We start from the raw sequence: 27,331 nt of genomic DNA on the forward strand, positions 1-27,331 counted from the left end.
CATCTTTGATTAAATGTATAATTTTTTTATATGCATTTGATAGACAAAATGTAAATCCTCTTAGGAGCCGTGGAGAGCTGCTGCTGAAGGGATCGGACACCACGGAGAAGGTGGCACTAATAGAGGACAGTCTTATGGTGCTTGGGTCTTTAATGAGCAACAGGTGTTTTGTTTTAAGCAATTATAAATATTTAACATTTTTGTATCCCCCTTGTTTTTTTGTTTTTTTTTCCCAATAATTTAAAATATATATTTTTTAATCTTGTAAATAACTTTTTGGGTCAGTTGTTTGTTAAACATTAATGGATTATTTTTGTAGGTATAATGCTCCATTTAAGCCCACCATCCAGCAGTGGGTGCAAAAGTTGACAAACAGCTCAGAGGTTATTGAAAAGTGGATAACAGTGCAGAATCTGTGGCTGTACCTCGAGGCTGTGTTTGTGGGAGGAGACATTGCCAAACAACTGCCGCAGGTAACGTGAATCATAAGCATAGATTTAGGGCCCCCCCCCCCATTGATTGAAAAGGAGTTACTTGTCCCCTTTTTTTAAAGGCTTAGTTCACTCACAATCATTTCTTCACACCTATGTCATCCCAGATATGTAAGACTTTCTTTCTTCAGCAGAACACAAACAGATTTTTAGAAGATAATCTCAGCTCGTTAGGTCCATACAATGCAAATTAGATGGTGATCAACACTTTAAATCTCCAAAAAGCCCAGACAGTCTTTGCTAAAGTAATCCATATGATGACAGTTGTTAAACGAGTGTATTTTAAAGTGAAACGATCGCTTTGGGTAGGAAACAGATCAATATTTAAGACCTTTTCACTATACAGTAAGTGTTTACTTCTGGTCGTTATCCGATGCGTGTCCATGTGTGAACTTGGTTGATTACTACGCCTCTCATGTGACGTAATCACATCGGAATGTAAACTTCAGAAATTATGTGATGCAGCTCGATTTGTTTACGAGAGTACGCTGTTCACAAGCTTAATTGGTTTTAATTTGAACATGTCAGTGTGCTTACGTCACATGAGTGGCAGCATGAACCGAGTCCTCTCATCTGGGATGGCATGAGGGTGAGTAAATGATGATAAATACAAATATTTGGGTGAACTATATATTGGCTGTCTGCACCCATAGAAATGATTGAAGAATTCAAAACAAATATGTTCTGACATGTTGGCCGAAACATACCCATTTCACCCACCTATCTGAAAATAAACTGTCCACAGGAGGCAAAACGCTTCCAGCACATTGATAAGTCCTGGCAGAGGATAATGCAGCGGGCGCATGAGATTCCAGGTGTGATTCAGTGCTGTGTTGGGGATGAGATGCTGATACAGTTGCTGCCCCACCTGCTGGAGCAGCTGGAAGTGTGTCAGAAATCTCTTAGCGGATACCTGGAGAAGAAACGCCTTGTCTTCCCTCGCTTCTTTTTTGTGTCTGACCCTTCCTTGCTGGAGATACTGGGACAGGCATCTGACTCGCACACCATACAGGTGGCTTCATCTAACTGGGTTTACAATTTGGGATTTTAGCACCATATAATGGTGCCATGAAACAGTTCTCATGTTATTATGGTGGCCAAAAGCAGCATTCAGTGAATATGAATATATGTTAGGAAGGTCATTCAAATACAATATGGGTTTATCAAAACTGTATGAAAAGGAACAGACATTTGCTAACATTCTGCCTAACATCTCCTTTTTTTTTTTCATTTTTAGGCGAACAAATGAAAAGTACAAATTTTGCTTTTTAATGTTCTTTTATACTTGTTTTATTCTTTCATTTCAATACCTTTCAGGCTCACCTGTTAAACCTTTTCGATAATGTGAACAGAGTTGTGTTTCACGAGAAGAACTATGACCAGATACTCAGTTTTCAGTCGCAGGAGGGGGAAACCGTGGATCTGTGTGAACCAGTCAATGCCCAGGTGCAAACCCCTGACCATTTGTACAATGTTCAAGAGTTATTCACAAATTGTTTCCCAATAGCAGCTTGTTGAGGAGAGGCATGCTATTAGTTTGCTAAGAAATTGGGCTTGTGATTTTTGCCTGGTGGTTGATAAAATTGGTTTCAATTGACCAGAAAAATATAATGGAGACTTAGGCAGTAAGAAACCATCTTACAACCACCTACAGCAAAACATAGCAACCACTCAGCAGCCACATAGCAATGTGCTTATAACTGGATTTTAACAGCCGGATAGAAATGCCATTCACAATTTTTTGACAAATATTGACAGTACATTAGGGTAATATAAAATGCACCACTCCTAAAGTACAAAAGTACATCACTGCAATGAAATGGTTTGATGTTAAAGGTTTAATTTAAAAATGTCATAATGATGAAGATCATATGTTATGAAGTTATTGATGTCATACCACAGGGTAATGTTGAAGCCTGGCTGGGTCTGTTGCTGAATGGAGTGAAGAAGACCATTCACAACATCATCCGACAGGCCAACATGGCCATTAGTGAATCTGGGATTAAACTAGTGGAGTTCCAGTCCATGTTCCCTGCTCAGATCGGACTGCTCGGCATACAGCTCATCTGGACTAAAGACGCTGAGGAGGCACTTAGCCTTAGCAAGACAGACAAGAAGGTTCAAACTTTGTTCTTGTTTTAGTGGTTTCTTTTTAAAATCAGTAGGTTGTTGGTTATGGTTTAACCAAAAAATTTATTTGTGTTCTAAATAGTTCTTGAGATGAAGTACTGGTTTGACTATGTGTTGTTATTGATTATGTTGTCATCTTTGTACAGAAAATGCAGACTACTAACCAGAAGTTCTTGGACCTGCTGAACGAACTGATAGACATGACCACACATGATCTGACCAAGATGGAGAGAACCAAATATGAGACTCTCATCACCATACATGTCCATCAGAAGGACATTTTTGATGACCTGGTGATTTATCTTTGAATTTACCTTAAAATACCTTACAAGATGCACTTACAAGATCCATGCTGTCTACTGCCTACATTTCAATGGTAACCTGTATGGGACCGCATAAGTAAACAATTTGTAATGCTCTACATTGGCAGATACTCTGCCGTGCAAAATAGTGTTCATCATGGGAGACTCAGCACCCAATAAAGTTGGACATTAGCTGTTAAATGTTATTAAAACTAATGGCACGGTATTCTAATAAGCATAAAGAAAATACGTGCCATATACTTTTATTGGGTAAAACATTTTATTTCACTGAACTATTTTTTACAACTTTTCTGTGTTGAATAACTGAGCTTGTCGTAATTTGTTCTGAGATTACATTTCCGTAAACTAAACGTGATGCTTTCTTAGAATTTGGGTAAAACAAGGTATTTTAGGAGGTAGCAAATAAGTTGCATACCTGTTGGAACAGACTTTGTATAATTAGCACACATAATACCTACTGTATTATGTCTAAAAAATTTGGTCTCTGTAGGCATCTGACTATGTTTTCTAACAGAGCAACAGACTTGACTGCACTTGCACACAAACAGCACTAATTGTTGTGAATTCTTTCTGTTTTAATGATTAAGAAACCACTAACAATACAAGTCAGTTTATTGCACTTCTAAGCATCACACTGGAACACTAAGCTTTAATTTCCCACTCAAGGTGCGAATGAACATCCGGTCACCCTTAGACTTTGAATGGCAGAAACAGTCTCGCTTCTACTTCGAAGAGGAAACGGACAGATGCTTAATACAAATCACTGATGTGGAATTTGATTACTGCAATGAGTATCTCGGCTGCACTGACCGACTAGTTATCACCCCTCTCACTGATAGGTGAGCATAGACACATTGAAGAATTGATGGAACTCTCTCAGGTTTAGATTGGAAATTAGAGTGGAGTCAGCAAAATGGTAGTTAATGAGTGGCATACATTGTCTCCAGATTTATATTTAATTTGTCCCTTTGCAGATGTTATATCACATTGGCCCAGGCTTTGGGGATGAGTATGGGAGGGGCCCCCGCTGGCCCTGCTGGCACAGGAAAAACTGAAACCACCAAAGATATGGGCCGCTGCCTGGGAAAATACGTAGTTGTCTTCAATTGCTCAGACCAGATGGACTTCCGTGGACTGGGCCGCATCTATAAAGGTTCAGTGACTTGCATGAATATAGCAATTATCCTTATAAATTTTATGTGACTCCAAAAAGTATTTGGACACTTAAGCCACACTTAAGAAAAAAATATTTTTAGGGGATGTATGGAATCAGTGACTCTCAAGTTATACAACAAGATGTCATAACATAGTAACTAAAGGTTTAGTTCATCACATTAACTATGAACTATGTTCCACAAATGTTTGACAAACAGGTCTCCAAATACTTTTTGTCTTAATGTTAACATTATAAAAATGATCTTAGCATTTTAAACCTAATGAACTTTGCTTTAAAAGTGTGCTTCTGATAACTTACTTTAAAATACATGCCACTTGGTTTTATATTGTGTTATCTAATTTTTAAATGTGGCTTAAGTGTCCAAATACTCTTTGGGGCCACTGTAGAATAAATATTAAAAACAAAATAATTTTATTGATACTTTATTTTCTTTTTGAGCAAACACAGAAGACAAAATACCTTGTAAAACTGTCCAGAAGAACAGAATAACAGATTAACCTTACTAACCTTAAAAGAGCCTCTTTTTTATGCTTAATCAGGATAATGGACTACATATTTAAATTGTGTGACCTTTCTTTCATGGCTCTTCATGTTTATAATGTTTGTCAAACAGGATTAGCCCAGTCTGGTGCATGGGGCTGTTTTGATGAATTCAACCGCATTGAGCTGCCTGTGCTCTCAGTGGCTGCTCAACAAATCTACATCGTTCTGCAGTGCAAGAAGAACAAGAAGACCCAGTTCATATTCACAGATGGAGATTTGGTGGAAATGGACAGAGAGTTTGGCATCTTCCTTACTATGGTAATGTGGAAGAATAAATTTAGGCTTCCAACTTGTGCATCATGCAATATTTCAGTCATCAAAAGTAGTTTGCAGGTAATACACCTAATACAGTGGTTATCAACCAAAGGAATATTCTGGGTTCAATACAAGTAAAACTCAATTGACAGCATTTGTGGTATAAATCTGATTACCAAAAAATATATATATTTGGACTTGTCCCTTCTTTTCTTAAAATAAATTAAAAAAAGAAAATATGGGTTACAGTGAGGCACTCACAATGGAAGTGAAAGGTGCCAATTTATAAATGTTAAAATACACGCAGTTTCAAAAGTATAGCCACAAGATATAAACAATATTCTTGTTAACATGATTTTAGTGTGATAAAATGGCTTACTAACCTTTTCTGTGAACAGTTTTATCCTTTATTGCTGTGACAACATAACAACAAAAACCTTAAAACAACAATAAAAAGGACAGTTTAAAAAGTGTTACAGCTCAAATAATATACAAGTTTTAACAGAAGAATTAATGTAAGTGCTTTTATAAAATGAATAGCTTCTCCAAAAAAAATGGCCCATTTACTAATTTACTTCCAGTGCATTTACTTCCAATATTGAGTTTTCAGTCATGCTCTTTAATATTTTTTGTCTATCACTGAATTGCTATCATGTTCCTCTTTTCACATCACAGAATCCAGGTTATGCCGGTCGACAGGAGCTTCCAGAGAACTTGAAAATTCAGTTTCGCACGGTTGCCATGATGGTACCTGACCGAGCCATCATCATGAGAGTGAAACTGGCCAGCGCAGGCTTTCGTGATAATCAAGTTCTCAGTCGCAAATTTTACACCCTATACAAACTATGTGAAGAGCAGCTTTCCAAACAGGTGACCAGAATACATTTTAAAGATAAAAAATATGTGGTCATTTGTGGCTACGATTTTGTTAATAATTTTTATAAATTTTAATTAATCAACAGGTCCACTATGACTTTGGCTTGAGGAACATCTTGTCCGTTTTGAGAACTCTTGGTGCTGTGAAGAGATCCAACCCAACTGAGCCAGAGCAGACTGTGGTTATGAGAGTGCTCCGAGACATGAACCTCTCCAAACTGGTGACTATGATATATCCCAAATAGGGCTGTCGAGTTAACGCGTTAATAACGCGCGATTAATTAGACAAAAAATAACGCGTTAAAATTATTAACGCATTTAATCGCATGCTTGTAGTACCACCTGTATACTCCAGAGGGCAGTAAGTGAAATTTCAGCTGTGTGAGCAACACACAGTTTATACAGTGAAGAAAACAACACAGATATGCGTTACTAAGGTTTCAAATGCGAACTAAGGGATCTCAATATGTGTTTAAAGATTGAGGATTAAAATATATTATATTAAAATATATTTAACTTGACACAGTGACCTTTTTATGACGCAACTCACCTGAGACGCGACACAAGCATGTCTGACGCAGGTCATATGGTAGGGTGACCCAGTCCCGAAATTGGGAGCTTTGTTCCGCATCCCGCAAGTCATAAGCAGTGTCCCGCATTTCAATTTTGCCTGTATAATTATTTATCTTTATTATTATTTCGGCATAATTTTATTTCATCGTCCTTTAATTACAAAATCACTATAAAAAAAAGTTAATAAGAAATCACTGAACATGCGCAGCGCAGCCTTTTTTTCTTGCCAGAGCGGGAAAACACTGGGGAAAAAAACTGCAACAGAAAAATGGGTCTATCCGGAGCTCCTGAGAAGAAAAGTCTTTGTTCATATAATAAAGAATTGGAGAAAATATATACATGGTTAAAACAGTTACAGATGACCCTAAAAAAGGAGAGTGCAGTGTATGCCACCGAAGATTCACGGACAGCTCTGCTGAAGCATTTCAGTGCCCCAAACATGACAGCTCTGATATCTTTGGCTTTGAGCATTCCTGTCACCAACGTGTTCGTGGAGAGGTTGTTTTCACTGATGACCGCTGCGTGGACAGAGACAAGGAACTGAGGATCTGTGGACCTCATCAAAAGTGAACTCCTGGTGAAAGTGAACACCTACACTTGCCAGGAGTTCTACAGTCATAATGAATGAGAAGGCCCTACTCGAAGCAGCCAGATCAGACAAAAAAATTTTATTCAAGATGCACTAAATCTGGTAAGAACGCATTTAATCTTTCTAGTCTTTAATAATGGAATTGATGTGCTTATTTGGAAATGTGCTTTTTAACGATTAGATTATTATTTTCACTTCATTATATTTACAATGAGTAGGTCTGAGCTGTTAAAATTAGTTTGTATCGTAGACCTTATGCCAAACTGAGTGACATTCACAGCGTCGTCATTAACATTTAACATCGCTGCAAAAATACATCTAATATAAAATCAATATTTATTCACCTAGTACAATAATAGTAAGTTATCTCTCCCTCGTGTCCCGCATTGTCCCGCAAAATCAGGTCTGCTGACCTGCAACAGAGCAATAGCCAGGTGGTCACCCTATCGTATGGTTTTACCTCACAAATATTGAATTACTGTTTAAGGAGGTATCCTTTAAACTGTTACACCATTTTTACCCAGTCAATCTTTATTTAAGAAACATGCTCCCTGAAATAGATCCACTTTGCTGCTTCTGTAATGCTTTAGATAAATCTGCCCATGTCGTGGAAAATCGCGATGAATCTCTCTAAGTTGTAAGAAAACTCTCGGAGTCTTGAGTTCCAGATGCCAAAGTTGTAGTTTATTGAACACCAACAAACATGAGACCGGCCAGCTGTCCGTTCTGACATTATTCTCCTAAGTTCTCAATTATATACCTTTTTGCTATCTTTTACCCACTATCTCTGACCAATGGGATTATTGACCTTGCCACCAATATGTTTTATCTCCTTCACTAATTAAATATTGGTGGAAAATCCCCCGCTTATCTATTAAAAAAAAAAACATACATCAGCTGGTAACTTCACATTATCATTTGATTAATGAAAGAAAATGCAAGCTCCACAGATTTTTAGCTCATCAAGACAAAACATCATGGCAGCAAAACACCAGCTGCAAAGATAACATACATTCAGTTTACAATACACCATTCATATAATAACTGTTTAAAAGTATAAGAGATAAGTGATATCGTCAAGGTTACATGCCAGGACACTGCTGACCAATAGAAACACATTTTGTCTTTGAAGAAATACATATTTTGTTTTTGTTAGCTCATACACCTGTTTTTCAAGGTTATATACCATTCTTTGTGTTCTCTGCAGCATCAACACTTTTAGTAACCTCATATGCTCTCTCCTGGGTCACACAAAGGCCTGAAAACTCATATATGTATTTTGATATATAAAAACATACTAAAATATTGAAAATATACTATACCCATCATCTTTTTTGAGAATGTGTCCACGCAGTAGTATTTTGGAGAATTTTTTTTAAATATATTATTTAAATACTCTTTGTACCTCCAACAACTCCAAAGCATTGAAAAGCATTGCACTATGTAATGAATATAATGTCTTGGCATTATTGTAATATATATCTGTAGTATTGTGTACTATGTATAAAAAATATATTTAAAAAAAATATCTGACGCAGTTGTTCATTGACTGGCTCTTAAACAAGCCCTCATAATAAATCTCCAACTGATTGACAAATTCACTTGTGAAATGGATTGCTGTGAACTGTATCCCAATGATTGACTTATGATCAGTAATATGGTAGTAAACAATACATTGTATTCTAAAGCCGCTTTTTGTATTGTCTTATTAATGATGAACTCTTCTTTTAATTATCTGAATATTTATATATATATATATATATATATATATATATATATATATATATATATATATATATATATATAATTTTGTAATATTTAAAGATAACTATGTATAATTATTTCATCATTATGTATTGAATTATGGTTATATGAGGGGCTTTCTCAGCAAATATTTGTATATGCGATTAATCGCGATTAATTAATCGGGACACCATGTAATTAATTCGATTACAATTTTTAATCGATTGACAGCCCTAATCCCAAACTGTTCTGAAACAACTTTCAAGCATGAGAATAAATGTCACATTTGCATCTCTTCCTACCACTTTCCCTATACAGGTGGATGAAGATGAGCCTCTGTTCATGAGTCTGATCAATGATCTGTTTCCGGGCATCAATCTAGATAAAGCAGGTTACCCTGAGCTGGAAGCTGCTATCACCAAACAAGCTGAAGAGGCTGGACTAATTGCACACCCACCCTGGATTCTCAAACTTGTGCAACTCTATGAGACTCAAAGAGTGAGACATGGTTAGTAATCATCCATTTTATTTTTTCATTAATTTAATCATTTCCTCACCCTCATGTTGTTTTAAACCTTTATGTCCTTTTTTCTTCAAGGAAACTCAAAAAGAGATATTACACTGAATGTTAGCCTCAGTCACCATTCACTTTTATTATATGTAAAAAAGATGTAATGAAAGTGAATGGTGACTGATGTTTTGTAACAGTGTACAGTAGGTAAGTAAATGAGGACAGAATTGTAATTATTGGGAAAAGTATTCCCTTAAAGATTAAGCGATAAAGGTCGTTGATTGTGATAAGCAATGTTCTAGTCTGCTGAGAACATTCCTATTATAATCAGACAAACAAATTGCTGTTGAATTATTAAAATTATTCCCAAGCTAAATTCAACTAATAAGATGGACTAGATCATTTTGAGGCACAGCATGTTTTGTCAATTTTGTCATATGTTTTTTCTCTTTGTGTAGGTATGATGACTCTTGGCCCCAGTGGAACCGGAAAGAGCACATGCATCCATACTCTAATGAAAGCCATGACTGACTGTGGAAATCCTCACAAAGAAATGAGGATGAACCCCAAAGCTATCACTGCCTCCCAGATGTTTGGCACCCTCGATGTGGCCACAAATGACTGGACAGATGGTATCTTCTCTACACTGTGGAGGAAAACTCTGAAGGCCAAGAAGGTGAGATGGTGAACCTCTTAATGACTATTGGCAAAACTTTCTTTTTTAGGCAGAAGCTATTTGCATTACATGTGCAAACTTAATACTATGACTTCTCCCAAAAAACGAGTTCACTACAACATTACTAAAGTAAAACCATGGTTAATTTTACCCAGATCAAGCATTTTTCTCAATTCCTAGACCTTCTCTGTGACCAAATCACTGTGAGGAAATCAACGTTTATATTAATTTTATTAATTAATATAACAAGTATTACAGAATATTATTAAGAGTGGAGACATTATGGGGAAAAGTGGGACAAAGGGAGGACTCAAACCCGGGTCATCCACATGGTAAAGCACACCTACACAATCTTAACACACTATGCCATTGCATCAACGCTCGAGGGTGCATTTTCTCTTTTATTTCTTTGTGATAAAATTTCTTATCTAATCTGTGTAAAGTTATATTCAATATTACAGCTTTGTTGCCATGACAACATAACACCAGAAACCTTGTGATCTGGTAAACCTTGTAAATCACAGATTTTATCACACTAAAACCATGTTAACCTGTATCATGATTATATCTTGTTGCTATACTTAAATTATTATTTTTTTTTTTTAAATGGTTATAGACTGGCCCCATTCACTTTAATTTTAAGTGCCTTACTGTAACCACAATTTTTCTTTATTTTTATTTAAATGAGGGACTATTCAAACATTTTTCTTTATTTTTTTGCACCAATCAACTTTATTTTTTTGTCACAAATGCTGTTGATTGAGCTCAACTTTTATCAAACCCAGAACAATCCTTTAACATGGGGTCAACTCTTATTGCTTGAATAAATTATAGTATATGACTTGCAAAATATAATCAGAGTAATGAGTGATTTGAAATGGCAATTAGATTGACACAACTTCAATTGAATAGTATGTCTTTCTTGTCTGGTTTCAGATACTGTACCACTAAATAGCCTGTTACACATGACATTCACTTGTATCAAACAAAATGTGCATTTAATTTGCATTATGATAAACATCCAACAGGGCGAACACATATGGATTGTTCTTGATGGCCCAGTTGATGCAATCTGGATCGAAAACCTCAACTCTGTCCTAGATGACAACAAGACCCTTACCCTTGCTAATGGTGATCGTATACCAATGGCACCAAATTGCAAGGTGGTTTTTGAGCCACACAACATCGACAACGCATCTCCTGCCACTGTGTCCCGCAATGGAATGGTCTTCATGAGCTGCTCTGTTCTGGACTGGCAACCCATACTAAAAGCCTGGCTGCAGAAAATTCCAGCAACACAAGCTGATGTTCTTCTAGCCTCTTTCAACTCTGTCTATCAGGTGACAGCTAGACATGCAGGCAGTGTAAAGGCTGCATTGTAATTCATCCAAAAATGGTTTACTCATCCGCATTTTGCTCCACACCTGTACAACTTTCTTTGCAAAGCGTTTAAGCCACATGTGCTGTTAAGTGGTTTATTAATATGAAAAGATCCATTGATTTTTTTTAAATATATATATTGTTTTAAGAGTACATTTCCTAGGGGAAGGTCAGAGAGGATTTTTGTACACCATTCAAAGCTCTGATTATTGACATATGATTTGAACATATACTGTATATCAATTCAATGACTAACACCTAAAAACTAAAAAAAAAAAAAAACCTTTGCATTATATTTTCCTTTTCGTTAAATTCACATGCTTCTTGTCTGCCTGCACATGCTAATCATCTATGTTCTCCACAGGATCTGGTGAATTTCATCTCCACTGCAGTTTCCCCCAAAATGCAGCTGCTGGAGTGTATGTACATCAAGCAGACCATTGATCTACTACAGGTAAACTGCTAAGAAACAATGATTTTCATGCATCATGCAATAAAGCATTTAGCCACAGGAAACAGTGGTAAAAAATAATTTTTACACACTGCCTCGAGTGACGACAACAGCAGTATGATTAAAAACTAAAATTTTCAGTAAATATTTTCATTTATTAATCATTTATTAAAAATAATTGCATTAAAGGGGTCATGACATGGGTTTTTTTATTGTATTATTATGTTCCCTTAGGTGCAATTATAGTATTAATATATTTTTTTTTAAGAAAAACTTTTAAAATCTAGTGATTTATGACCTTTTCCCACCCTGTTTCTCATCCTCTGATTCAAACAGTCTGTTTTGGGGGCGTTTTCCATTTAAGACTTCAGTGTTAACGCCCACTGTTATGATTGGCTAACGTCAGTGCCTATGTATCAATTATTGACGCCCCCAGCCAGAACAATATGCAAGTAAACTAAGTAAAAACACTGTGATTATTCATAATGAATGAAATTGCGCTTTAAAAAGTAGTTTAAAGTTTAAAATAGATTACTTACAGTTTGCGTCGTCATTGTTCCCAGAATAGTCGGCACGGACTTATCTTTGAGCAACAGTTTTCTGGCAAAGCCAGCATCATATTGAGATTTGTTCTCAAAACAGTCATCCTTAAAATGTACAGAACAAACGCTTAAATTAACACTGCCGTGACTGGGACGTCCGCAAAAAATAAACTGCATCCATTTTTCCCTGACGCCTGGATCTTTCGGCAGCTTATTCAGAGGTTTTGTTTGACCACAGCCAGGAACAGCACATCTGTGTGGCATCGTAATTTTCCTGTGCACAAGTAGTCTCTGTCAGAGCTCGCTGTCCATCGACTGAACACTTGTGAGGCGCACGGCGATACTGAAATGAGCGTAGTTGTCTTGCGCTTAAAGCGTAGTTATCTTGTGCTGGAGGCGGTCATATGCAAACGCTGGTACGTCACTTCTAACCGTTACGTCACTTCTAACCATGAATCCAGAACGAGCTGTATTTTGAGCTTGATTAAATAAATGATTCGTTTAGAATGGGGAGGACGTCTTAAAATATTAAACTTGCAGGACGTTTTAATGATACAAAGACCTCTTATATACCAAAAGATCAAGGCAAATTTGGTTTCTCATGTCATGACCCCTTTAAACAATAATAGGTAATAATAAGTACTATGCATTAGCATAACTGTAACTGTTGGGGATGTTGTTCATATACAGAATAGACTTGTAACATTAATACAGAATTCAATTGATGTGTGATCACAGGTGTTCGTATATAATTTTACAACAGATTAGTAGCTCATCAATCACATTTTGGAGTCAGAACTATCCATTTTATAAGTTCAAAGGGATAGTTCACATAATGATGAAAATCCACATTTTCACTTTCGTTTTATGGAAAATATGCAATGGTGACTGAGCCTATATCAAAATTGAATGGTGACTGGGGCTTACGTTCTGCCTTACATTACCATTTGTGTTCTATGAAAGAAAATAAGTCATATGGGTAACAACATGATCATGAATAATCATGAGGGCAACAGTAGAATTGTAATTTTTAGGCAAACTATCGTTTTAAGTTTTCAGTCTTCAATAGAATGGAAATTGTTTGACTTTATTATGTTTTTCTATGCAACTGAAAGCACACTGCTCTTTATTTGTTTTCCATGCTGAAATTACAGGGCCTGTTGCCAGCTGTTGAGGAGAAACACCTAACAGCGGCTCACATCAACCGTCTCTTCATATTTGCTGTCATGTGGTCTGTTGGTGCTTTGCTGGAACTGGATGATCGAGCCAAGATGGAAGCGTTCCTTAAAAAGCACTCTGCCAGTCTGGACCTGCCCAACACACAGGAGGAACAGACTATATTTGAATTTGTGGTCAATGAGAGTGGACAATGGGAACTTTGGTCAAAAAGGGTAAAACCATGCTATTGATGACCGCAAATATTAATCAGTGATTTCTGTATAATGTATGGATCATGCTGTGGCATGTCATTAGTTATAATTAATTATATATTTTGATTGTAATATCATGATTAGGTGCCAGAATACCACTATCCCAAAGACATGGTTCCTGACTATGGCTCCATTCTTGTACCGAATGTTGACAATGTACGGACCGACTTCCTGATGCAAACCATAATGAAACAAGGCAAAGCTGTCCTGCTCATTGGTGAACAGGGAACTGCCAAGACTGTCATGATCAAGGTGTGTGTCTTTTTCAAATAATCCATTTTATTTTATTTTATCAGCAGAGTAAGCAGCAAGTCACACCTAACTAATTTTTGCATTCGTCTGCACTATTTTGCATTTTCCTTCAGTATACACTCCAACTCATCCATAAAGAATAAAATAAATAACATTTTAGTTTTTGTAAAGAAATACATATTTAGGCACAATTTATATTTGTCAACAAATAAAAATTCAAGTAATAAAACATAAGCCTTTAGATCATAATATGTCCAAAGATTTGACTGATCAATTTTATGGTTTATTTCAGGTTCAATACAAGTTGTGCTCAATCGACAGCATTTGTGGCATGATGTTGATTACTACAAAAAATTATTTCTACTTGTCCGTCCTTTTTTTTTAATGTTAAAGTGAGTCGCTTACAATGGAAGTGAATGGGGCCAATTTTTAGACAGTTTAAAGGCAGAAATGTGAAGCATATAATTTTATAAAATCACATAATTCTTATGTTAAAACTCATGTATTATTTGAGCTGTAAAATTGTTTAATTTTTACAGTCATTTTAGGGTTTTATGTTGTGTTGACATTATATTGTCATAGCAACAAAGTTGTAAAATTGCAGATAACTTTACACAGAAGAACTTAGTAAGCGATTTTATCATTCTAAAATCATGTTAACACACTTCTTGTGGCTATACTTTTGAAATAGTGAGTATTTTGATGTTTATTGATTGGCACCCTTCAATTCCATTGTAAGTGCCTCACTGGAATCCAGATTTTTGGTAATCAATATTATGCCATAAGTGCTGTCAATTATTGAGCTTACCATGTATTGATCCTGGAAAATTCCTTTAACTGAACTAAAAAATAAATTAAAATAATTCAGTGTGGATCGAGTCATTTTAATGACTATGCTCTAAAAAAGTAGTAACCTTCAGTTGTTACCTTGCGTTTCTATTTCTACTTGAACTGTTCAAAATTAGTAACATAATGGTTGATTCAGGTTGATTTAGACATTTTAAGTTATATTTTGACTTTTATAAAACCATTTCATTTATACATTTTAAAATAACATATTTTTAGGTTGCTGTGTATATTTTTGTATAGTATATATTTATTAAAGAGAAAGCATCTAAGTAATGGGTGATTCATGTTATCCAAACCTCTCTGCAGGGCTACACCAGCAAGTACGATCCAGAAACATATTTAAGCAAAAGCCTGAACTTCTCCTCTGCCACCCAGCCTGGCATGTTCCAGCAGACCATTGAGAGTTACATAGACAAACGCATGGGCACCACCTATGGACCTCCTGCAGGGAAGAAGATGACTGTCTTCATTGATGACATCAACATGCCAGTTATCAATGAGTGGGGCGATCAGGTCAGGTGTCAAATGCTGTTATTTTGGTCAAGGTCAAAAAGCATCCATTGAAAGCCCTAAATAAACATACTTTGGGCCTTAAAGTATTTAGACACTTAATCCACACTTTAATATGTCTGATTATCATTGTATTAGATAAAATATCAAACAAATTGCCATTTATTTTCAAGAGAAATAGCACAATCACACATTTCAAGCAAAACATTTCACAAAAAGAAGTTTGTTAAAGGTGCTGTAAGCGATTTTAGCCATTCTAGAATTTCCACAAAGTGAGCAGTTGGATTAGCCTGGCCCCCTCTTTCCAAAACATGCATTTTCAAAGATACCTAATTATTTTTATTGAGACAGATATAGAGCAGAAACAGTTGTCAAAAACAACAGCAGTAAAATAGTGCCCTCAACCGACAACTGTCATAAGCAGCATGGCATAAAAATTCTCTAAACTTGAAAATGTAAACATATACAAAAAAAATAATTCTCTACAATGCTACGAGAATGCGCAAAATGATTAACAGGCAGAAAGCGTCAATGACCGTGGACACATTTTTGTTTGCTGTTTACAGAGTCTAGAGCTGTCACTGAGACGGGTGAGATATCTCACGACAATTTTTTCATTAATATTTTTCATGGAGTGTGACTTTTTTGCACACCTTTTCATGAATTGCTTATATTTGCCTTTAAGTTTTAAAGGTCCACTCAGTTTTTTTATTTTGCTATTGCTAAACTTTTAAACAGAATGAAATAGAAATAGTAGAATAGTATCAGATGACTCATACCAGTCTAAGAGAAAAAGCTGCTTTATTTTAATTATGGTGCTTTGTGCATATTCATGAGCATCGCCATGTTGAGTTCAAATGACCAGCCGAATATTTCTTGCTTGATCTCATTAATCCCTTGTCATTGAATGCTTTCACTTACGGATTAAATTAATCATGACTGACTGAGTTTAGAACATTTTTACAATGACATCGGTAACTGAGAACTTCTGTTTTTGAATGATGCTGTATCTATGAGTCCACCCTTTATGATGAGAGCAAAAATGTCCCCTCCTGATTGAGGTTAAAGCAACTCTAAACAAGCAATCTTTTTTATTTTGCCTTAACTGAGCCTCCTTGTTTTGTGTGTGTGTGTGTTTTTTGTTTTTTTTCTTCATCTCTCAGATCACTAACGAGATTGTTCGTCAGCTGATGGAGCAGGGAGGCTTTTACTGCCTGGAGCGGCCTGGTGAATTCACCACCGTTGTTGATCTACAGCTGGTGGCCGCTATGATCCACCCCGGTGGCGGCCGCAATGACATCCCCCAGCGACTCAAACGCAAGTTCAGTGTGTTTAACTGCACTCTGCCCTCCAACTCCTCCATAGATAAGATCTTCGCCACATTGGCCAGTGGTTATTTCTGCCCGGAAAGAGGTTTCTTAGAGGAGGTGTGCTCACTGGCAGCTGCCATGGTGCCCACATCCAGGAGAGTGTGGCAGGCAGTCAAAGCCAAGGTACTGCCATATTCAAAAGTCCTTATTGAAGTGTAAAGGGCTGCTCAACCCAAGCTTTGTTTTTGCCTCTGTTTGTACTGTTTTCCAGTTGTTTATTTCTATGTAAACAAGGGCTAGACAGACATATTTGATTGTTGCCATTCATCGTGTCTTTTTTCTGCAAGATTGTCAAATGTAGCTGAAGGCTCTTGCGTGTTTTTCTTTACATAAACACCATCATGCTATAGCCAATATGCAGTTTCATATGCATTCGTCTATAGGGCACATATCTGTATCTGTAATGTTTTCTCCTCCATATGTTTTCCAGTAACAAAATTAATCATAATTGTTTTGAAACCTTAATTATGAGTATTCAGAATCGATACAGGATAATCTGAGAAAGAATATAGATATACAATACAATATTGCTAAAGATTATTAATAAAGAACATGTATATATATGGCCAAAGTATCAGAATGTCCAAATGATTGGAGAATGGCTCTCTCTTGTGGTCAGTCTGCTTCAAGGTTAGCTGTGAGCTCTATTAAAATGCTCAGCTTTAGTTAAAACTCCTGATCACCCTGTTTGTGTTTATTTTGTGATAATGACCTGCTTGGTGTACATCATTCCTTAAAGAGAGCCCTGCAGTAAACAATGTTTTTACCAAAACATGATGAAAAGTATAATATTATCTTAAAATTTTTGTTCTCAGATGCTGCCCTCCCCAGCAAAGTTCCACTACATTTTTAACCTGCGTGACCTTAGCAGGATATGGCAGGGCATTCTCACTGTGGGAGCAGAAGTGTGCTCGACACCTCAACTGCTGGCCTCTCTGTTCCGCCACGAGTGCTCACGAGTCATCGCAGACCGTTTCATCGATTACAAGGACACAGACACATTCAATGACATTTTGGAAAGGGTGAGTCAAGTAAATCCTAAAGGGATACACCCCCCCCCCCCCCACAAACCACATGAGTTGCATTCTTCTATGGAACATAAAAAACTGAATGTTAAGGATTGATCATCTCAGTCACCATTCACTTTTGTTGTATCTTTTTACATGCAATTAAAGTGAATGAAACCTTAGGCTAACATTCTGTCTTACATCTCCTTTTGTTCTCCACAGAAGAAAGAAAGTGATACTGGTTAATGATGTATATAACAGAGAATATAATGGAATAACAGTATACTATAAATTTTATTATTATTATCCATATTAATTTTATCAGTTATAAATGTACTCATGTTTTAGCCATATTAAATGTGTAATTTATTTTCTGCTTTGATGTGGTTTAGATCACAGAAAAGGATCATGGTCCTGGTATTTTGGAGTGTGGGTCATGGGAAGAGTATTTTGTGGACTTCCTGCGCGACGCTCCAGAGATGACTGGAGATGAACCTGAAGATGCAGAGGCTGAGACACCGAAAATCTATGAGCCCATTCCCTCCTTCAAAGCCCTGTCAGAACGCCTCTCTGTATTTCAACAGCAGTATAATGAAACTGTTAGAGGAGCAGCCATGGATCTGGTCTTCTTTGAGGTTGGTAGAATTTATTTTTAATGTTTCTCAAGTTATTTTATAATAATAACAGCACTTACCCTTATTACTTATGATTTTTGATAGCTTTTGAATTGTTAAATTATAACTGACAAACTATTCTTTTGTGATTCTCACAAAAACTGTCATGAACTTCGGGTCATATATTACCCCAAAATCGAAAGAAAGTATTTTGATATGAAGAAAACTCCCTTAAACTCCAAATAGTCACAAATAATATTGTATATGTTTACAATCTTAAGTCTTAAGACTTTTTGGTCCTAACTTTGTAAGCATGTTATTTCTGGTTCTGTCCACTCTATCGCCCTGGAAAAAGTATTATTTAATTCCACTAGATTACAGGAAGTACTACGATTTTTTTTTTCATCTATAACCTTCCATCACAAAATGCAGATCTGAAATGTAGGTGGTGCTCTAACAGATCTCAGCCATCACAGGTGTGCTCATCCATAGCATTCTGCCTATTTTTCAGTTCATGCACCACCCCCATTGTTTCATCCAACATTTCGGCCCGAGTGGACTAGAAGCTCAGTCTAGGTGTCATTAGAAAGCTGAGATCCTCCCCTCTGCTATGAGATATACTATTTTATCATCAATAGCAGATAATTGCAAGCATGCCTCATTTTGGTCTTACAGGACGCTATGATCCACTTAATGAAGATCTCTCGGATAATCCGGACACCTCGAGGTAATGCTCTGCTGGTTGGAGTTGGGGGTTCTGGAAAACAGAGCCTCACCCGACTTTCATCTTTCATAGCTGGATACCAGAGCTTTCAGATAACAATGACACGGTGAGTACACTACAGCTGCTTTTATGTTTGAATTCCGCTATTCTCAAAGACACAAATAAAGTTAAATTAATATTCATATATAAGATGTAACAAGAACTTCAACATTTAAAGACACGTCTTGTGACATCTGCATTTTGTTCCATTTTCTCTACTGCATCTAGCTTTGTTTAATGGAAGAATGTTTTCTGTCTGAACGACCTCTGCCCTGCTTATGTTGTGTTTTGGGTGCTGGTACGCTAGCATGGGATGCTGATGTGCAGGTGTCCCCACCAGGCTTTTAAACTGGCTTGACCAGCTGTATCAGAAAGAACATGCTGGACAACCAGCTTCACCTGTTAGGTTTTGCTGATGAAAAGCATGGCTATGCTGCTCCACCAGCTAGACCAGCACCAAACCAGCACTAGCCACCATATACCAGCCTAAACCAGCATTGTAATTGCATGCTGGTTAAGCTGGTCTTTTTTAGCAGGGTAAATGGCCTAAATCAGAGAACCCATTTTTACAAAATTTTTGGTACCATGTAGTAGCTTTTTACTTCATTGTGATACTAAAATTATGATATTTTCATCCTCAAAACATAATCTTTTAACAGATTTAACATAATTTAATTCCTTACAGAACATATAATGTGAGTAATCTTATTGAGGACCTGAAAGCCCTGTACAGAATTGCAGGTTTGGAAGGGAAGGGTGTCACCTTCATCTTCACAGACAACGACATTAAAGACGAAGCTTTTCTAGAGTACATGAACAACGTGCTGGCATCTGGAGAAGTTTCTAACCTGTTTGCTCGAGACGAGGTTGATGAGATAACACAGGGTCTTATTCCCGTCATGAAGAAGGATCTCCCACGCTGCCCACCAACCATAGACAATCTTTACAACTACTTCCTGTCCAGGGTGCGCAGTAACCTACATGTGGCTCTTTGCTTCTCTCCGGTTGGTGAGAAATTGCGTTCCCGGGCCCTGAAGTTCCCCGGCCTCATTTCCGGCTGCACTGTTGACTGGTTCCAGCGTTGGCCCCGAGATGCTTTGGTGGCCGTGGCTCAGCACTTCCTCTCCAACTATTCACTCAAATGTTCAGATGAGGTGAAGAAGAGTGTTGTAGAAACAATGGGAATGTTCCAGGATATGGTGGCTGAGATCTCGACAGAGTATTTCCAGCGCTTTAGACGTCAGACCTATGTGACCCCCAAATCCTACTTGACATTTATCAAGGGGTACCAGACGGTTTACTCTGAGAAGATTGAGCATGTGGGAATGCTGGCAAGCAGAATGAACACAGGTTTGCAATTATGTCTGTTTTAATTTTGTTTTTGTAGTTTTTTTTTCCTTTATATGATATGGATTAAACAAGGGCGGCAATGCTCTCAGTCTGGTTTCTTCAGCATTTGCACTGTCAGATTTATGTCTAGAGAGTTGTACTTGTGATCATTTCAAAACACCAATTCAGATAGATACAGTTGATAGAGATGGATGGATGGATGGATGGATGGATGGATGGATGGATGGATTGATGGATGGATAATTTAGCCTTCTTGACTTCACTAAAGCATCTGATTATTTGAGATACCCTACAAACTCATCTACAGGTCTCGAGAGACTCATGGAGGCAGAGCAGTCCGTTAATCAGCTGTCTGTAGAGCTAGCAGAGAAGGAGAAGGTGTTGGATGTGGCCACCCGGAAAGCAAATGGGGTTCTGGAGGAGGTCTCTGTCATTGCACAGGCCGCAGCAAAGGTGAAGGCTCAGGTACAGAAGGTGAAAGACAAGGCCCAGGCCATTGTTGACGAAATAGAGGGGGAGAAAAAGGTGGCTGAAACCAAACTAGAGGCAGCCAAACCAGCATTAGAAGCAGCTGAGGTTGCACTGCAGGTAGGTGCTAACATTCACTAGATGGATTTCTTTGACCATTTCATGTTGACTTTAAGACCATAAATAAATTTATGTCACCAACTTTATTTTAAATGTGGTTTCTAGACTATAAAGCCTGCTGACATTGCGACAGTGCGTAAGCTGGGGAAGCCTCCACATCTCATCATGCGAATCATGGACTGCGTGCTGCTGCTGTTACAGCGACGGATAGATCCTGTCACCATGGACCCTGAGAAACCTTGTGTGAAACCTTCCTGGTCTGAAGCCCTCAAACTGATGAACAATACAGGGTTCCTCAGCATGCTGTTGAACTTCAACAAGGTCAGGCAACACTGTGGTATTAATCAAATCTCACTTTAGGTCTTCATTAACTCTTTCACCACCAGCGTTTTTAAAAAAAAGTTGCCAGCCACCGCCAGGGTTTTTGACGATTTTCGCTAAACTTTAATGGCCCGCAGAATATTTTCTTCCATGAATATATGAAGATGCTATATATCAAAATAAAGATCTGGGCCTCTGCTTTTAGGCAAAAAAAACCGATTTTATTTTATCTTCATTTGTTCTTTTTTTATTGCGACTTGAACAGAGGTAGGTTTTGTCAAAAACAACATTTCAGACAAAAAGCTGAGAAAAAGGCATGTTTATGTCTGATATTTTGAGCTTCTCATACTCCACTTCTTCATGTTTGAGACGATCGCAGTCTGTTTCTTTGATCAAAGAGTTGCGTACTCTTTCAAAACATGCGGAGGGGTCTTCCTTACCGTATAACACCTAAAACACGGAAACCCGGAAAATTCCGTGTTTGGCGGGGAAGCGTGTCGTCTGTAGGGAGATGAACACAAAGTGCCCTGGTAATGATCCATGTTTAGAGCAACCTTAGGCCAGTGTGACAGTGTGTTATATATGCAGCCATCAAAGTCAAATAGTTTGCACATTCGAAGTGAAATCAAGCAACGATTTGACATCTTGATTAATAGCTGACTTTTTTTAAAAACCCATACACAAATTGTTTCACTTTGGCTTATATTTTGAATCATGCGATCATTGAGGAGAGGTTTACAGATGCTTTTCAAAGCATTCACTTTTTTCATCTGCTGGATGAAAAAGTGGATAAAAAAAACAATCACATAGACTTATATTGAAGGATGGACCTTAGCCATATAGAAACTAGAATACCATCGAGATCATTTGGGTAAGCTAGTAAGCAACCATCTCACCAACAATCCCCTAACAACCATCCAGAAGCCCCTAAAAACTGAAAAGCAATATGCTTAAAGCAACTCAGACAACCCTTGTATCCATGCACAACACTGTAGCATTGTGGTGGTGAATTTCAGATTATTTGTTTAAATCTTAATATGGCTATTAATGATGTTCTGAATTAAAAATTTAACATTTCTGATTTAAAATGTTTTCATAATGCAACACTATTGTACCATCAATTTTCTTTTTGTTATTTTTTAAAGGACACTATTACAGAGGAGACGGTCGAGCTGCTTGCTCCATATATGGCTATGGATGATTTTAACCTAGAAACTGTCAAGAAGACCTGTGGTAATGTAGCGGGACTCTATTCCTGGATTAAGGCAATGGTGGATTTCTATAGCATAAATAAGGAAGTTCTGCCCCTAAAGGTAATATCATATTCTGCAGTCTCACTTTGAGTAGTGTATTTATTAATAACTAAAGAGGTATTTGAAACGTACAAAAGTGTCTGTTTGAGGAGTAGCACTTGAAAAACAAAGGACATAAAATCTATTTAAATTTGTTGTAAATGCAAAGAATCTATAATGTTTCCAACAATTTTGACATGTTTTTCCTTGAAGTAAGTATAGAATTACAAGAAATGTGTTCACTATCGGCCTTACCTGCAGTCTTGATGGTTGTTAGCGGATGCTTGATTTTTTGTAATGTATATTTGTTAAATGTTTCTCGGTTTAATGTTTTATGTTTCATTTCTTTACAGCGTCCTTGAGCTTTGTGAAGGCACTATACAAAATAAACATTATTTGATTATTATTATTATTGATCTACTGACACACAAATCATGGTTTTAAAAGTTATGATAGCTCTTTAATATCATCTGCTGGTGGAATCCCCAAACTGGAAGTGGAGGAACTGATTTTAGGCTTTGTGCTGAGATTAGACGTGCTTCTCAGACCTCTAAGCACAGTGAACTATTTCTCAGGCAAATAGCAAATTGCGCTTTGCACAACATCACTAACATTCAATACAACCATAGTTTGTGCTCATACACCCAGAGTTAGTGCAAACACTCCCACCCATGCTCACTTGTGCTTTGTATTGTCACGAAAATTGCACTATTAATTAGCGCTCTCACGAATATTGTATAATTATAAGATGTGCACGGCCAATCTAAAATTTATTAGAAAACTAAACTAAAACTAACAAACACAGTTGGTAAAATAACTGAACCTAATCTAAATAATAATTTGAAACTGAAAATTAAATAAAAATTAAAACTAAATAAAAACCCAAAACTACAATAACCTTAGTCTACACAAAAACATTTAGTAACCTAAAAAAGTTCTAAATTTACTAGATTCTAAATCCTAAATCTAAATGAACTGGTTTAATTCGTTTAAAAAATGAAATGAAATGATTAAATTTCTGACTAATAGGACAAATTAAGTTACACCAATAAAAAATATTTTTATGGGTTTGATCAAGTCAAAATAGAACCTTGATGTAAGAACCTTAACAGTTGTAGGTTTCCACTTTGTTTAGTGTTTTTTTTTTTCTTCAGCTTTTGAAACTACTTGTGAAATATAGGTAAGAGATTTTTGTGAGTTCATGAGCATGATTGTATAATAATGTCCATGTATTGCAGGCTAACCTAAAGATTCAAGAGGCACGTTTGGGCGTGGCACAGGATGAACTGTCAAAGGCTCAAGAACAGCTGGACATGAAGCAGAAAGAGCTGAACGATGCTCAGGTAATTACAGCCGTGCTGATATTCAGAACAACAGTGCGATCAGGAGTGTGATTTTGCTTTTAAACAACAGTTCTACACTCAAGCGAATAATGTAGAGTATCATACAATTGTGTTCATAAGTATACATTCAAGACATGTAGCATTTAAAATGAGAGATCACAAAAATTGTCTTTTGATATTTTTTATTTAGTACTGCCCTGAAGAAACTGCATTACAGATCTTTAAGTATATTCCACATGACAAAATAATAAAATGAAATCAACTAAAGTGTGATTAAAAGAGTACACACTGAGCATCAATGACTGCCGGCAGCATTTTGTGATGTACTGTACAAATACAATATTCTGCTATGCTTAATACTAGAACTCTTGGAATGCCATTATACAACTGTTGTATAAACAGTTTTATAATGTATATTTAAATTATTGAAATCTCAGATCAATGTTTATGTACATTTGTTTGCACAGGCTATGTATGATGCTGCCATGGAGGAGAAAATGACCCTGCTGGAGGATGCTGAGGCATGCAGGAAGAAGATGTCCAATGCTGTCGCACTTATAGATGGACTTGGTGGAGAAAAGGTTTGCAAATTCGCTATAGGATTCCAGTTGTTGCAGAAGTCACTTTTATTTGATATTTTGTGAAACTGATACACTTTTAAGTGTGACATAGAGCCACTATATTTGCATGCTTTCCTGTGTGTGATAGGTTCGCTGGACAGAGAGCAGTGCTCAGTTCCAGAGGCAAATCACAGATTTGGTGGGCGATGTGTTATTGGCCACTGGATTTCTGTCGTACTCTGGGCCTTTCAACCAGGAGTTCCGCAACCTTCTCATGCAACAGTGGAAGAAAGAAATGAATATCTGCCACATCCCTTACAGTGAGGTATGACTTTAGGAAAAAATCGTTTTATTTGACTGATTTGTTTGTTTGGTCATTTATTTATTCATTCATTCCTTCATGCTCTTATTATAAGAAACTTCAAACTTGTTATGAGAATAGTCTGCTACTATTTGTTTGTTAATTTGTTAATTCATTTGTGCCCCAATTACAAGACACATTTTTTTTTTTAAATACGTTTTTGTTAGGATAGTATGTTATTCCTTCTTTGATCCATCATCAAATTCTTGATCCAAAGATTGATTCCATCCATCCATCCATCCATCCATCCATCCATTCATCCATCCATCTATCCCCCATCCATTGTTTGCCTTAATTAAAATATGCTCCATGCTCTGTCATTGGTTCATTCATTGATTGATCCAGACATCCATCTTTCTATCCATGCTCTAATTACCTGGAAGGAAGCTTATATAAGTAATTTTTATTATTAATTAATATTATGAAATTTGATTAATGTTTTCCCCCACAGAACCTGAATTTGATCAGTATGCTGGTGGACAATGCCACTATAGGGGAATGGAACCTGCAGGGTCTTCCTAATGATGACCTGTCCATTCAGAATGGCATCATCGTAACAAAGGCTTCTCGTTATCCTCTGCTTATTGACCCTCAGGGACAAGGCAAGATCTGGATCAAGAACCGTGAAATCAATAATGACCTACAGGTACCAATTTCTGGTTTTAGTCTGAGCCTGACTGTAAATGTTTGTCTTAGCATTTTTGTATGAATATATTATCATAAATAATATTTATATCAACACCATAGTTACTAATCATTTAATGAATCTACTTTGAATGAAATGGTGGGCTCACATTTTACCTCCTATAGCCTTTTTGAGGAGGAACTTTAGGTTTCTGCTTTGCTAAATAGCTGTCAATTAAGCAAAGGAACTAATTGTCAGTAAATATTCTGTCACTTTAACTTATATTTGTGTTGCCATCAGGTGACATCTCTTAACCACAAATATTTCCGAACTCACTTGGAAGACTGCCTGTCTCTGGGCAAACCTTTGCTCTTAGAGGATGTGGGGGAAGAGCTTGATCCAGTGCTTGATAACATTCTGGAGAAGAACTTCATAAAGTCTGGGAAAACTTATAAAGTAGGTTCTGTGATTATTCTGGATCACTGCTTTAACCCTTTGGGGTCAATGGACGCGCTGGCGCGTCCTGCTGGATATTTTCGTCATTACAGCGGAAATAATTTAAAATACTCCGTCATTTTTGGGTATACAGACAAGTGTAAGACATCATTAGAGACTATTAAGGGTCTACTTTTATTTGTGTACACTCACAATAACAACAAAATCTTGTGCTTTTGTAAAATAAAGAAAATAAAAAGGGTGAACTTTCAGCAGTCTTCAGCAGTGTCAGAAACACGTCACTAAAATGAACTGAAACTCTGCAAATACTTATAACACAAACATGAAACATATGTCTAAAGAAAGCTTAAAATTTCTACTTTTAAATAAAACAATTCAAATTTAAAACAAATATTCTCCTGCAATGCAATCTGTTTGAAACAAAGCGATGTACAGTTTTTTACCAGTCGATCTAATTATCTGTAATGTGATCACACCCACCAGCAGAGTGCGCCATTCATACGCTAATGTGCTGAGACGATCAACGCAAATGTACACGCCCCCGACAGTGAGGTTTAATGTAAACACAACACAACTCAACTTTTCTGCATGTTTGTAACGATACACAGGCGATGAAACTCCAGGATATTAAGAAAGAGTTAACATTTTCCTCAGAAGAAGAGCGGGACACCAATGAACCTTTGTATTTTGAAGAGAGACTTGATCCAGCCGAGGAGACAATTTCGGACGAGTAAGTCATTTAGTTTTCATTAGCTGACATGCTATTTTATATAAACATCAACATATTTTACTAGTGGGACTATTTACAGACTTGCCAGACAGGATTCAGGGTATTGACATTTGAAATATGACTGCTAATAAGCAAGTTTTAGTTACATATAAATGCTGTTTCGGCTAAAGCAGGTATTTAAATTGTATGCTGTATAATATAAATATGGTATGTAATATGATATGATATAAAAATAATATGAATGTTTAGATTATATTTTATCTAGTGTTTATAATGCCTCATTATCATCAACAAAGCTTGTGCTTGCAAATATGTGTTCAGGTTAAATTAGTAAAATGCACTTTAAATATGCCCATATTAGAAAATCAGCATATTATAATGATTTCTGAAAGATCATGTGACATTGAAGACTGCAGTAATGATGTTGAAAATTCAGCTTTGATCACAAATTGCTTTTTACAATATATTTAAATGGAAAACGGTTCTTTTAAATTGTAAAAAGAGTTCAGAATATCAATGTTGTTTCTGTATTTTGTATCAAATATATGCAGTCTTGTTGAGCAGAAGAGACTAAAATTAAGTAAAGTCTTTATGTAAAGAAAATGTATAGTCAGATTTCTTCTTTTAACTTAAAACTTGATTTTGATCAT

The 27,331-nt window shown here is 36.6% G+C and overlaps 1 protein-coding gene across 1 annotated transcript in view; it reads left to right on the forward strand.

Annotated features, from left to right (window-relative positions):
- The window catches only part of dnah5l (dynein, axonemal, heavy chain 5 like), a 95,929-nt gene that overhangs the window by 49,767 nt on the left and 18,831 nt on the right, over positions 1 to 27,331 (forward strand). The window contains exons 36-66 of the mRNA XM_052113512.1: positions 65 to 163; positions 320 to 473; positions 1,237 to 1,503; positions 1,809 to 1,937; positions 2,394 to 2,609; positions 2,768 to 2,914; positions 3,611 to 3,783; positions 3,919 to 4,097; positions 4,735 to 4,922; positions 5,595 to 5,789; positions 5,882 to 6,016; positions 9,019 to 9,208; positions 9,670 to 9,887; positions 10,916 to 11,227; positions 11,632 to 11,721; positions 13,415 to 13,651; positions 13,775 to 13,942; positions 15,098 to 15,304; positions 16,465 to 16,794; positions 17,487 to 17,693; positions 18,071 to 18,313; positions 18,968 to 19,122; positions 19,741 to 20,405; positions 20,713 to 20,993; positions 21,099 to 21,314; positions 22,460 to 22,627; positions 23,845 to 23,949; positions 24,417 to 24,530; positions 24,658 to 24,834; positions 25,322 to 25,516; positions 25,796 to 25,951. Coding sequence (XP_051969472.1) covers positions 65 to 163; positions 320 to 473; positions 1,237 to 1,503; positions 1,809 to 1,937; positions 2,394 to 2,609; positions 2,768 to 2,914; positions 3,611 to 3,783; positions 3,919 to 4,097; positions 4,735 to 4,922; positions 5,595 to 5,789; positions 5,882 to 6,016; positions 9,019 to 9,208; positions 9,670 to 9,887; positions 10,916 to 11,227; positions 11,632 to 11,721; positions 13,415 to 13,651; positions 13,775 to 13,942; positions 15,098 to 15,304; positions 16,465 to 16,794; positions 17,487 to 17,693; positions 18,071 to 18,313; positions 18,968 to 19,122; positions 19,741 to 20,405; positions 20,713 to 20,993; positions 21,099 to 21,314; positions 22,460 to 22,627; positions 23,845 to 23,949; positions 24,417 to 24,530; positions 24,658 to 24,834; positions 25,322 to 25,516; positions 25,796 to 25,951 — 6,316 coding nt within the window. The remainder of the gene's footprint in view (positions 1 to 64; positions 164 to 319; positions 474 to 1,236; positions 1,504 to 1,808; positions 1,938 to 2,393; positions 2,610 to 2,767; positions 2,915 to 3,610; positions 3,784 to 3,918; positions 4,098 to 4,734; positions 4,923 to 5,594; positions 5,790 to 5,881; positions 6,017 to 9,018; positions 9,209 to 9,669; positions 9,888 to 10,915; positions 11,228 to 11,631; positions 11,722 to 13,414; positions 13,652 to 13,774; positions 13,943 to 15,097; positions 15,305 to 16,464; positions 16,795 to 17,486; positions 17,694 to 18,070; positions 18,314 to 18,967; positions 19,123 to 19,740; positions 20,406 to 20,712; positions 20,994 to 21,098; positions 21,315 to 22,459; positions 22,628 to 23,844; positions 23,950 to 24,416; positions 24,531 to 24,657; positions 24,835 to 25,321; positions 25,517 to 25,795; positions 25,952 to 27,331) is intronic.

This window comes from Xyrauchen texanus, chromosome 41 (genome assembly GCF_025860055.1).
Source record: "Xyrauchen texanus isolate HMW12.3.18 chromosome 41, RBS_HiC_50CHRs, whole genome shotgun sequence".
Lineage (NCBI taxonomy): Eukaryota > Metazoa > Chordata > Actinopteri > Cypriniformes > Catostomidae > Xyrauchen > Xyrauchen texanus.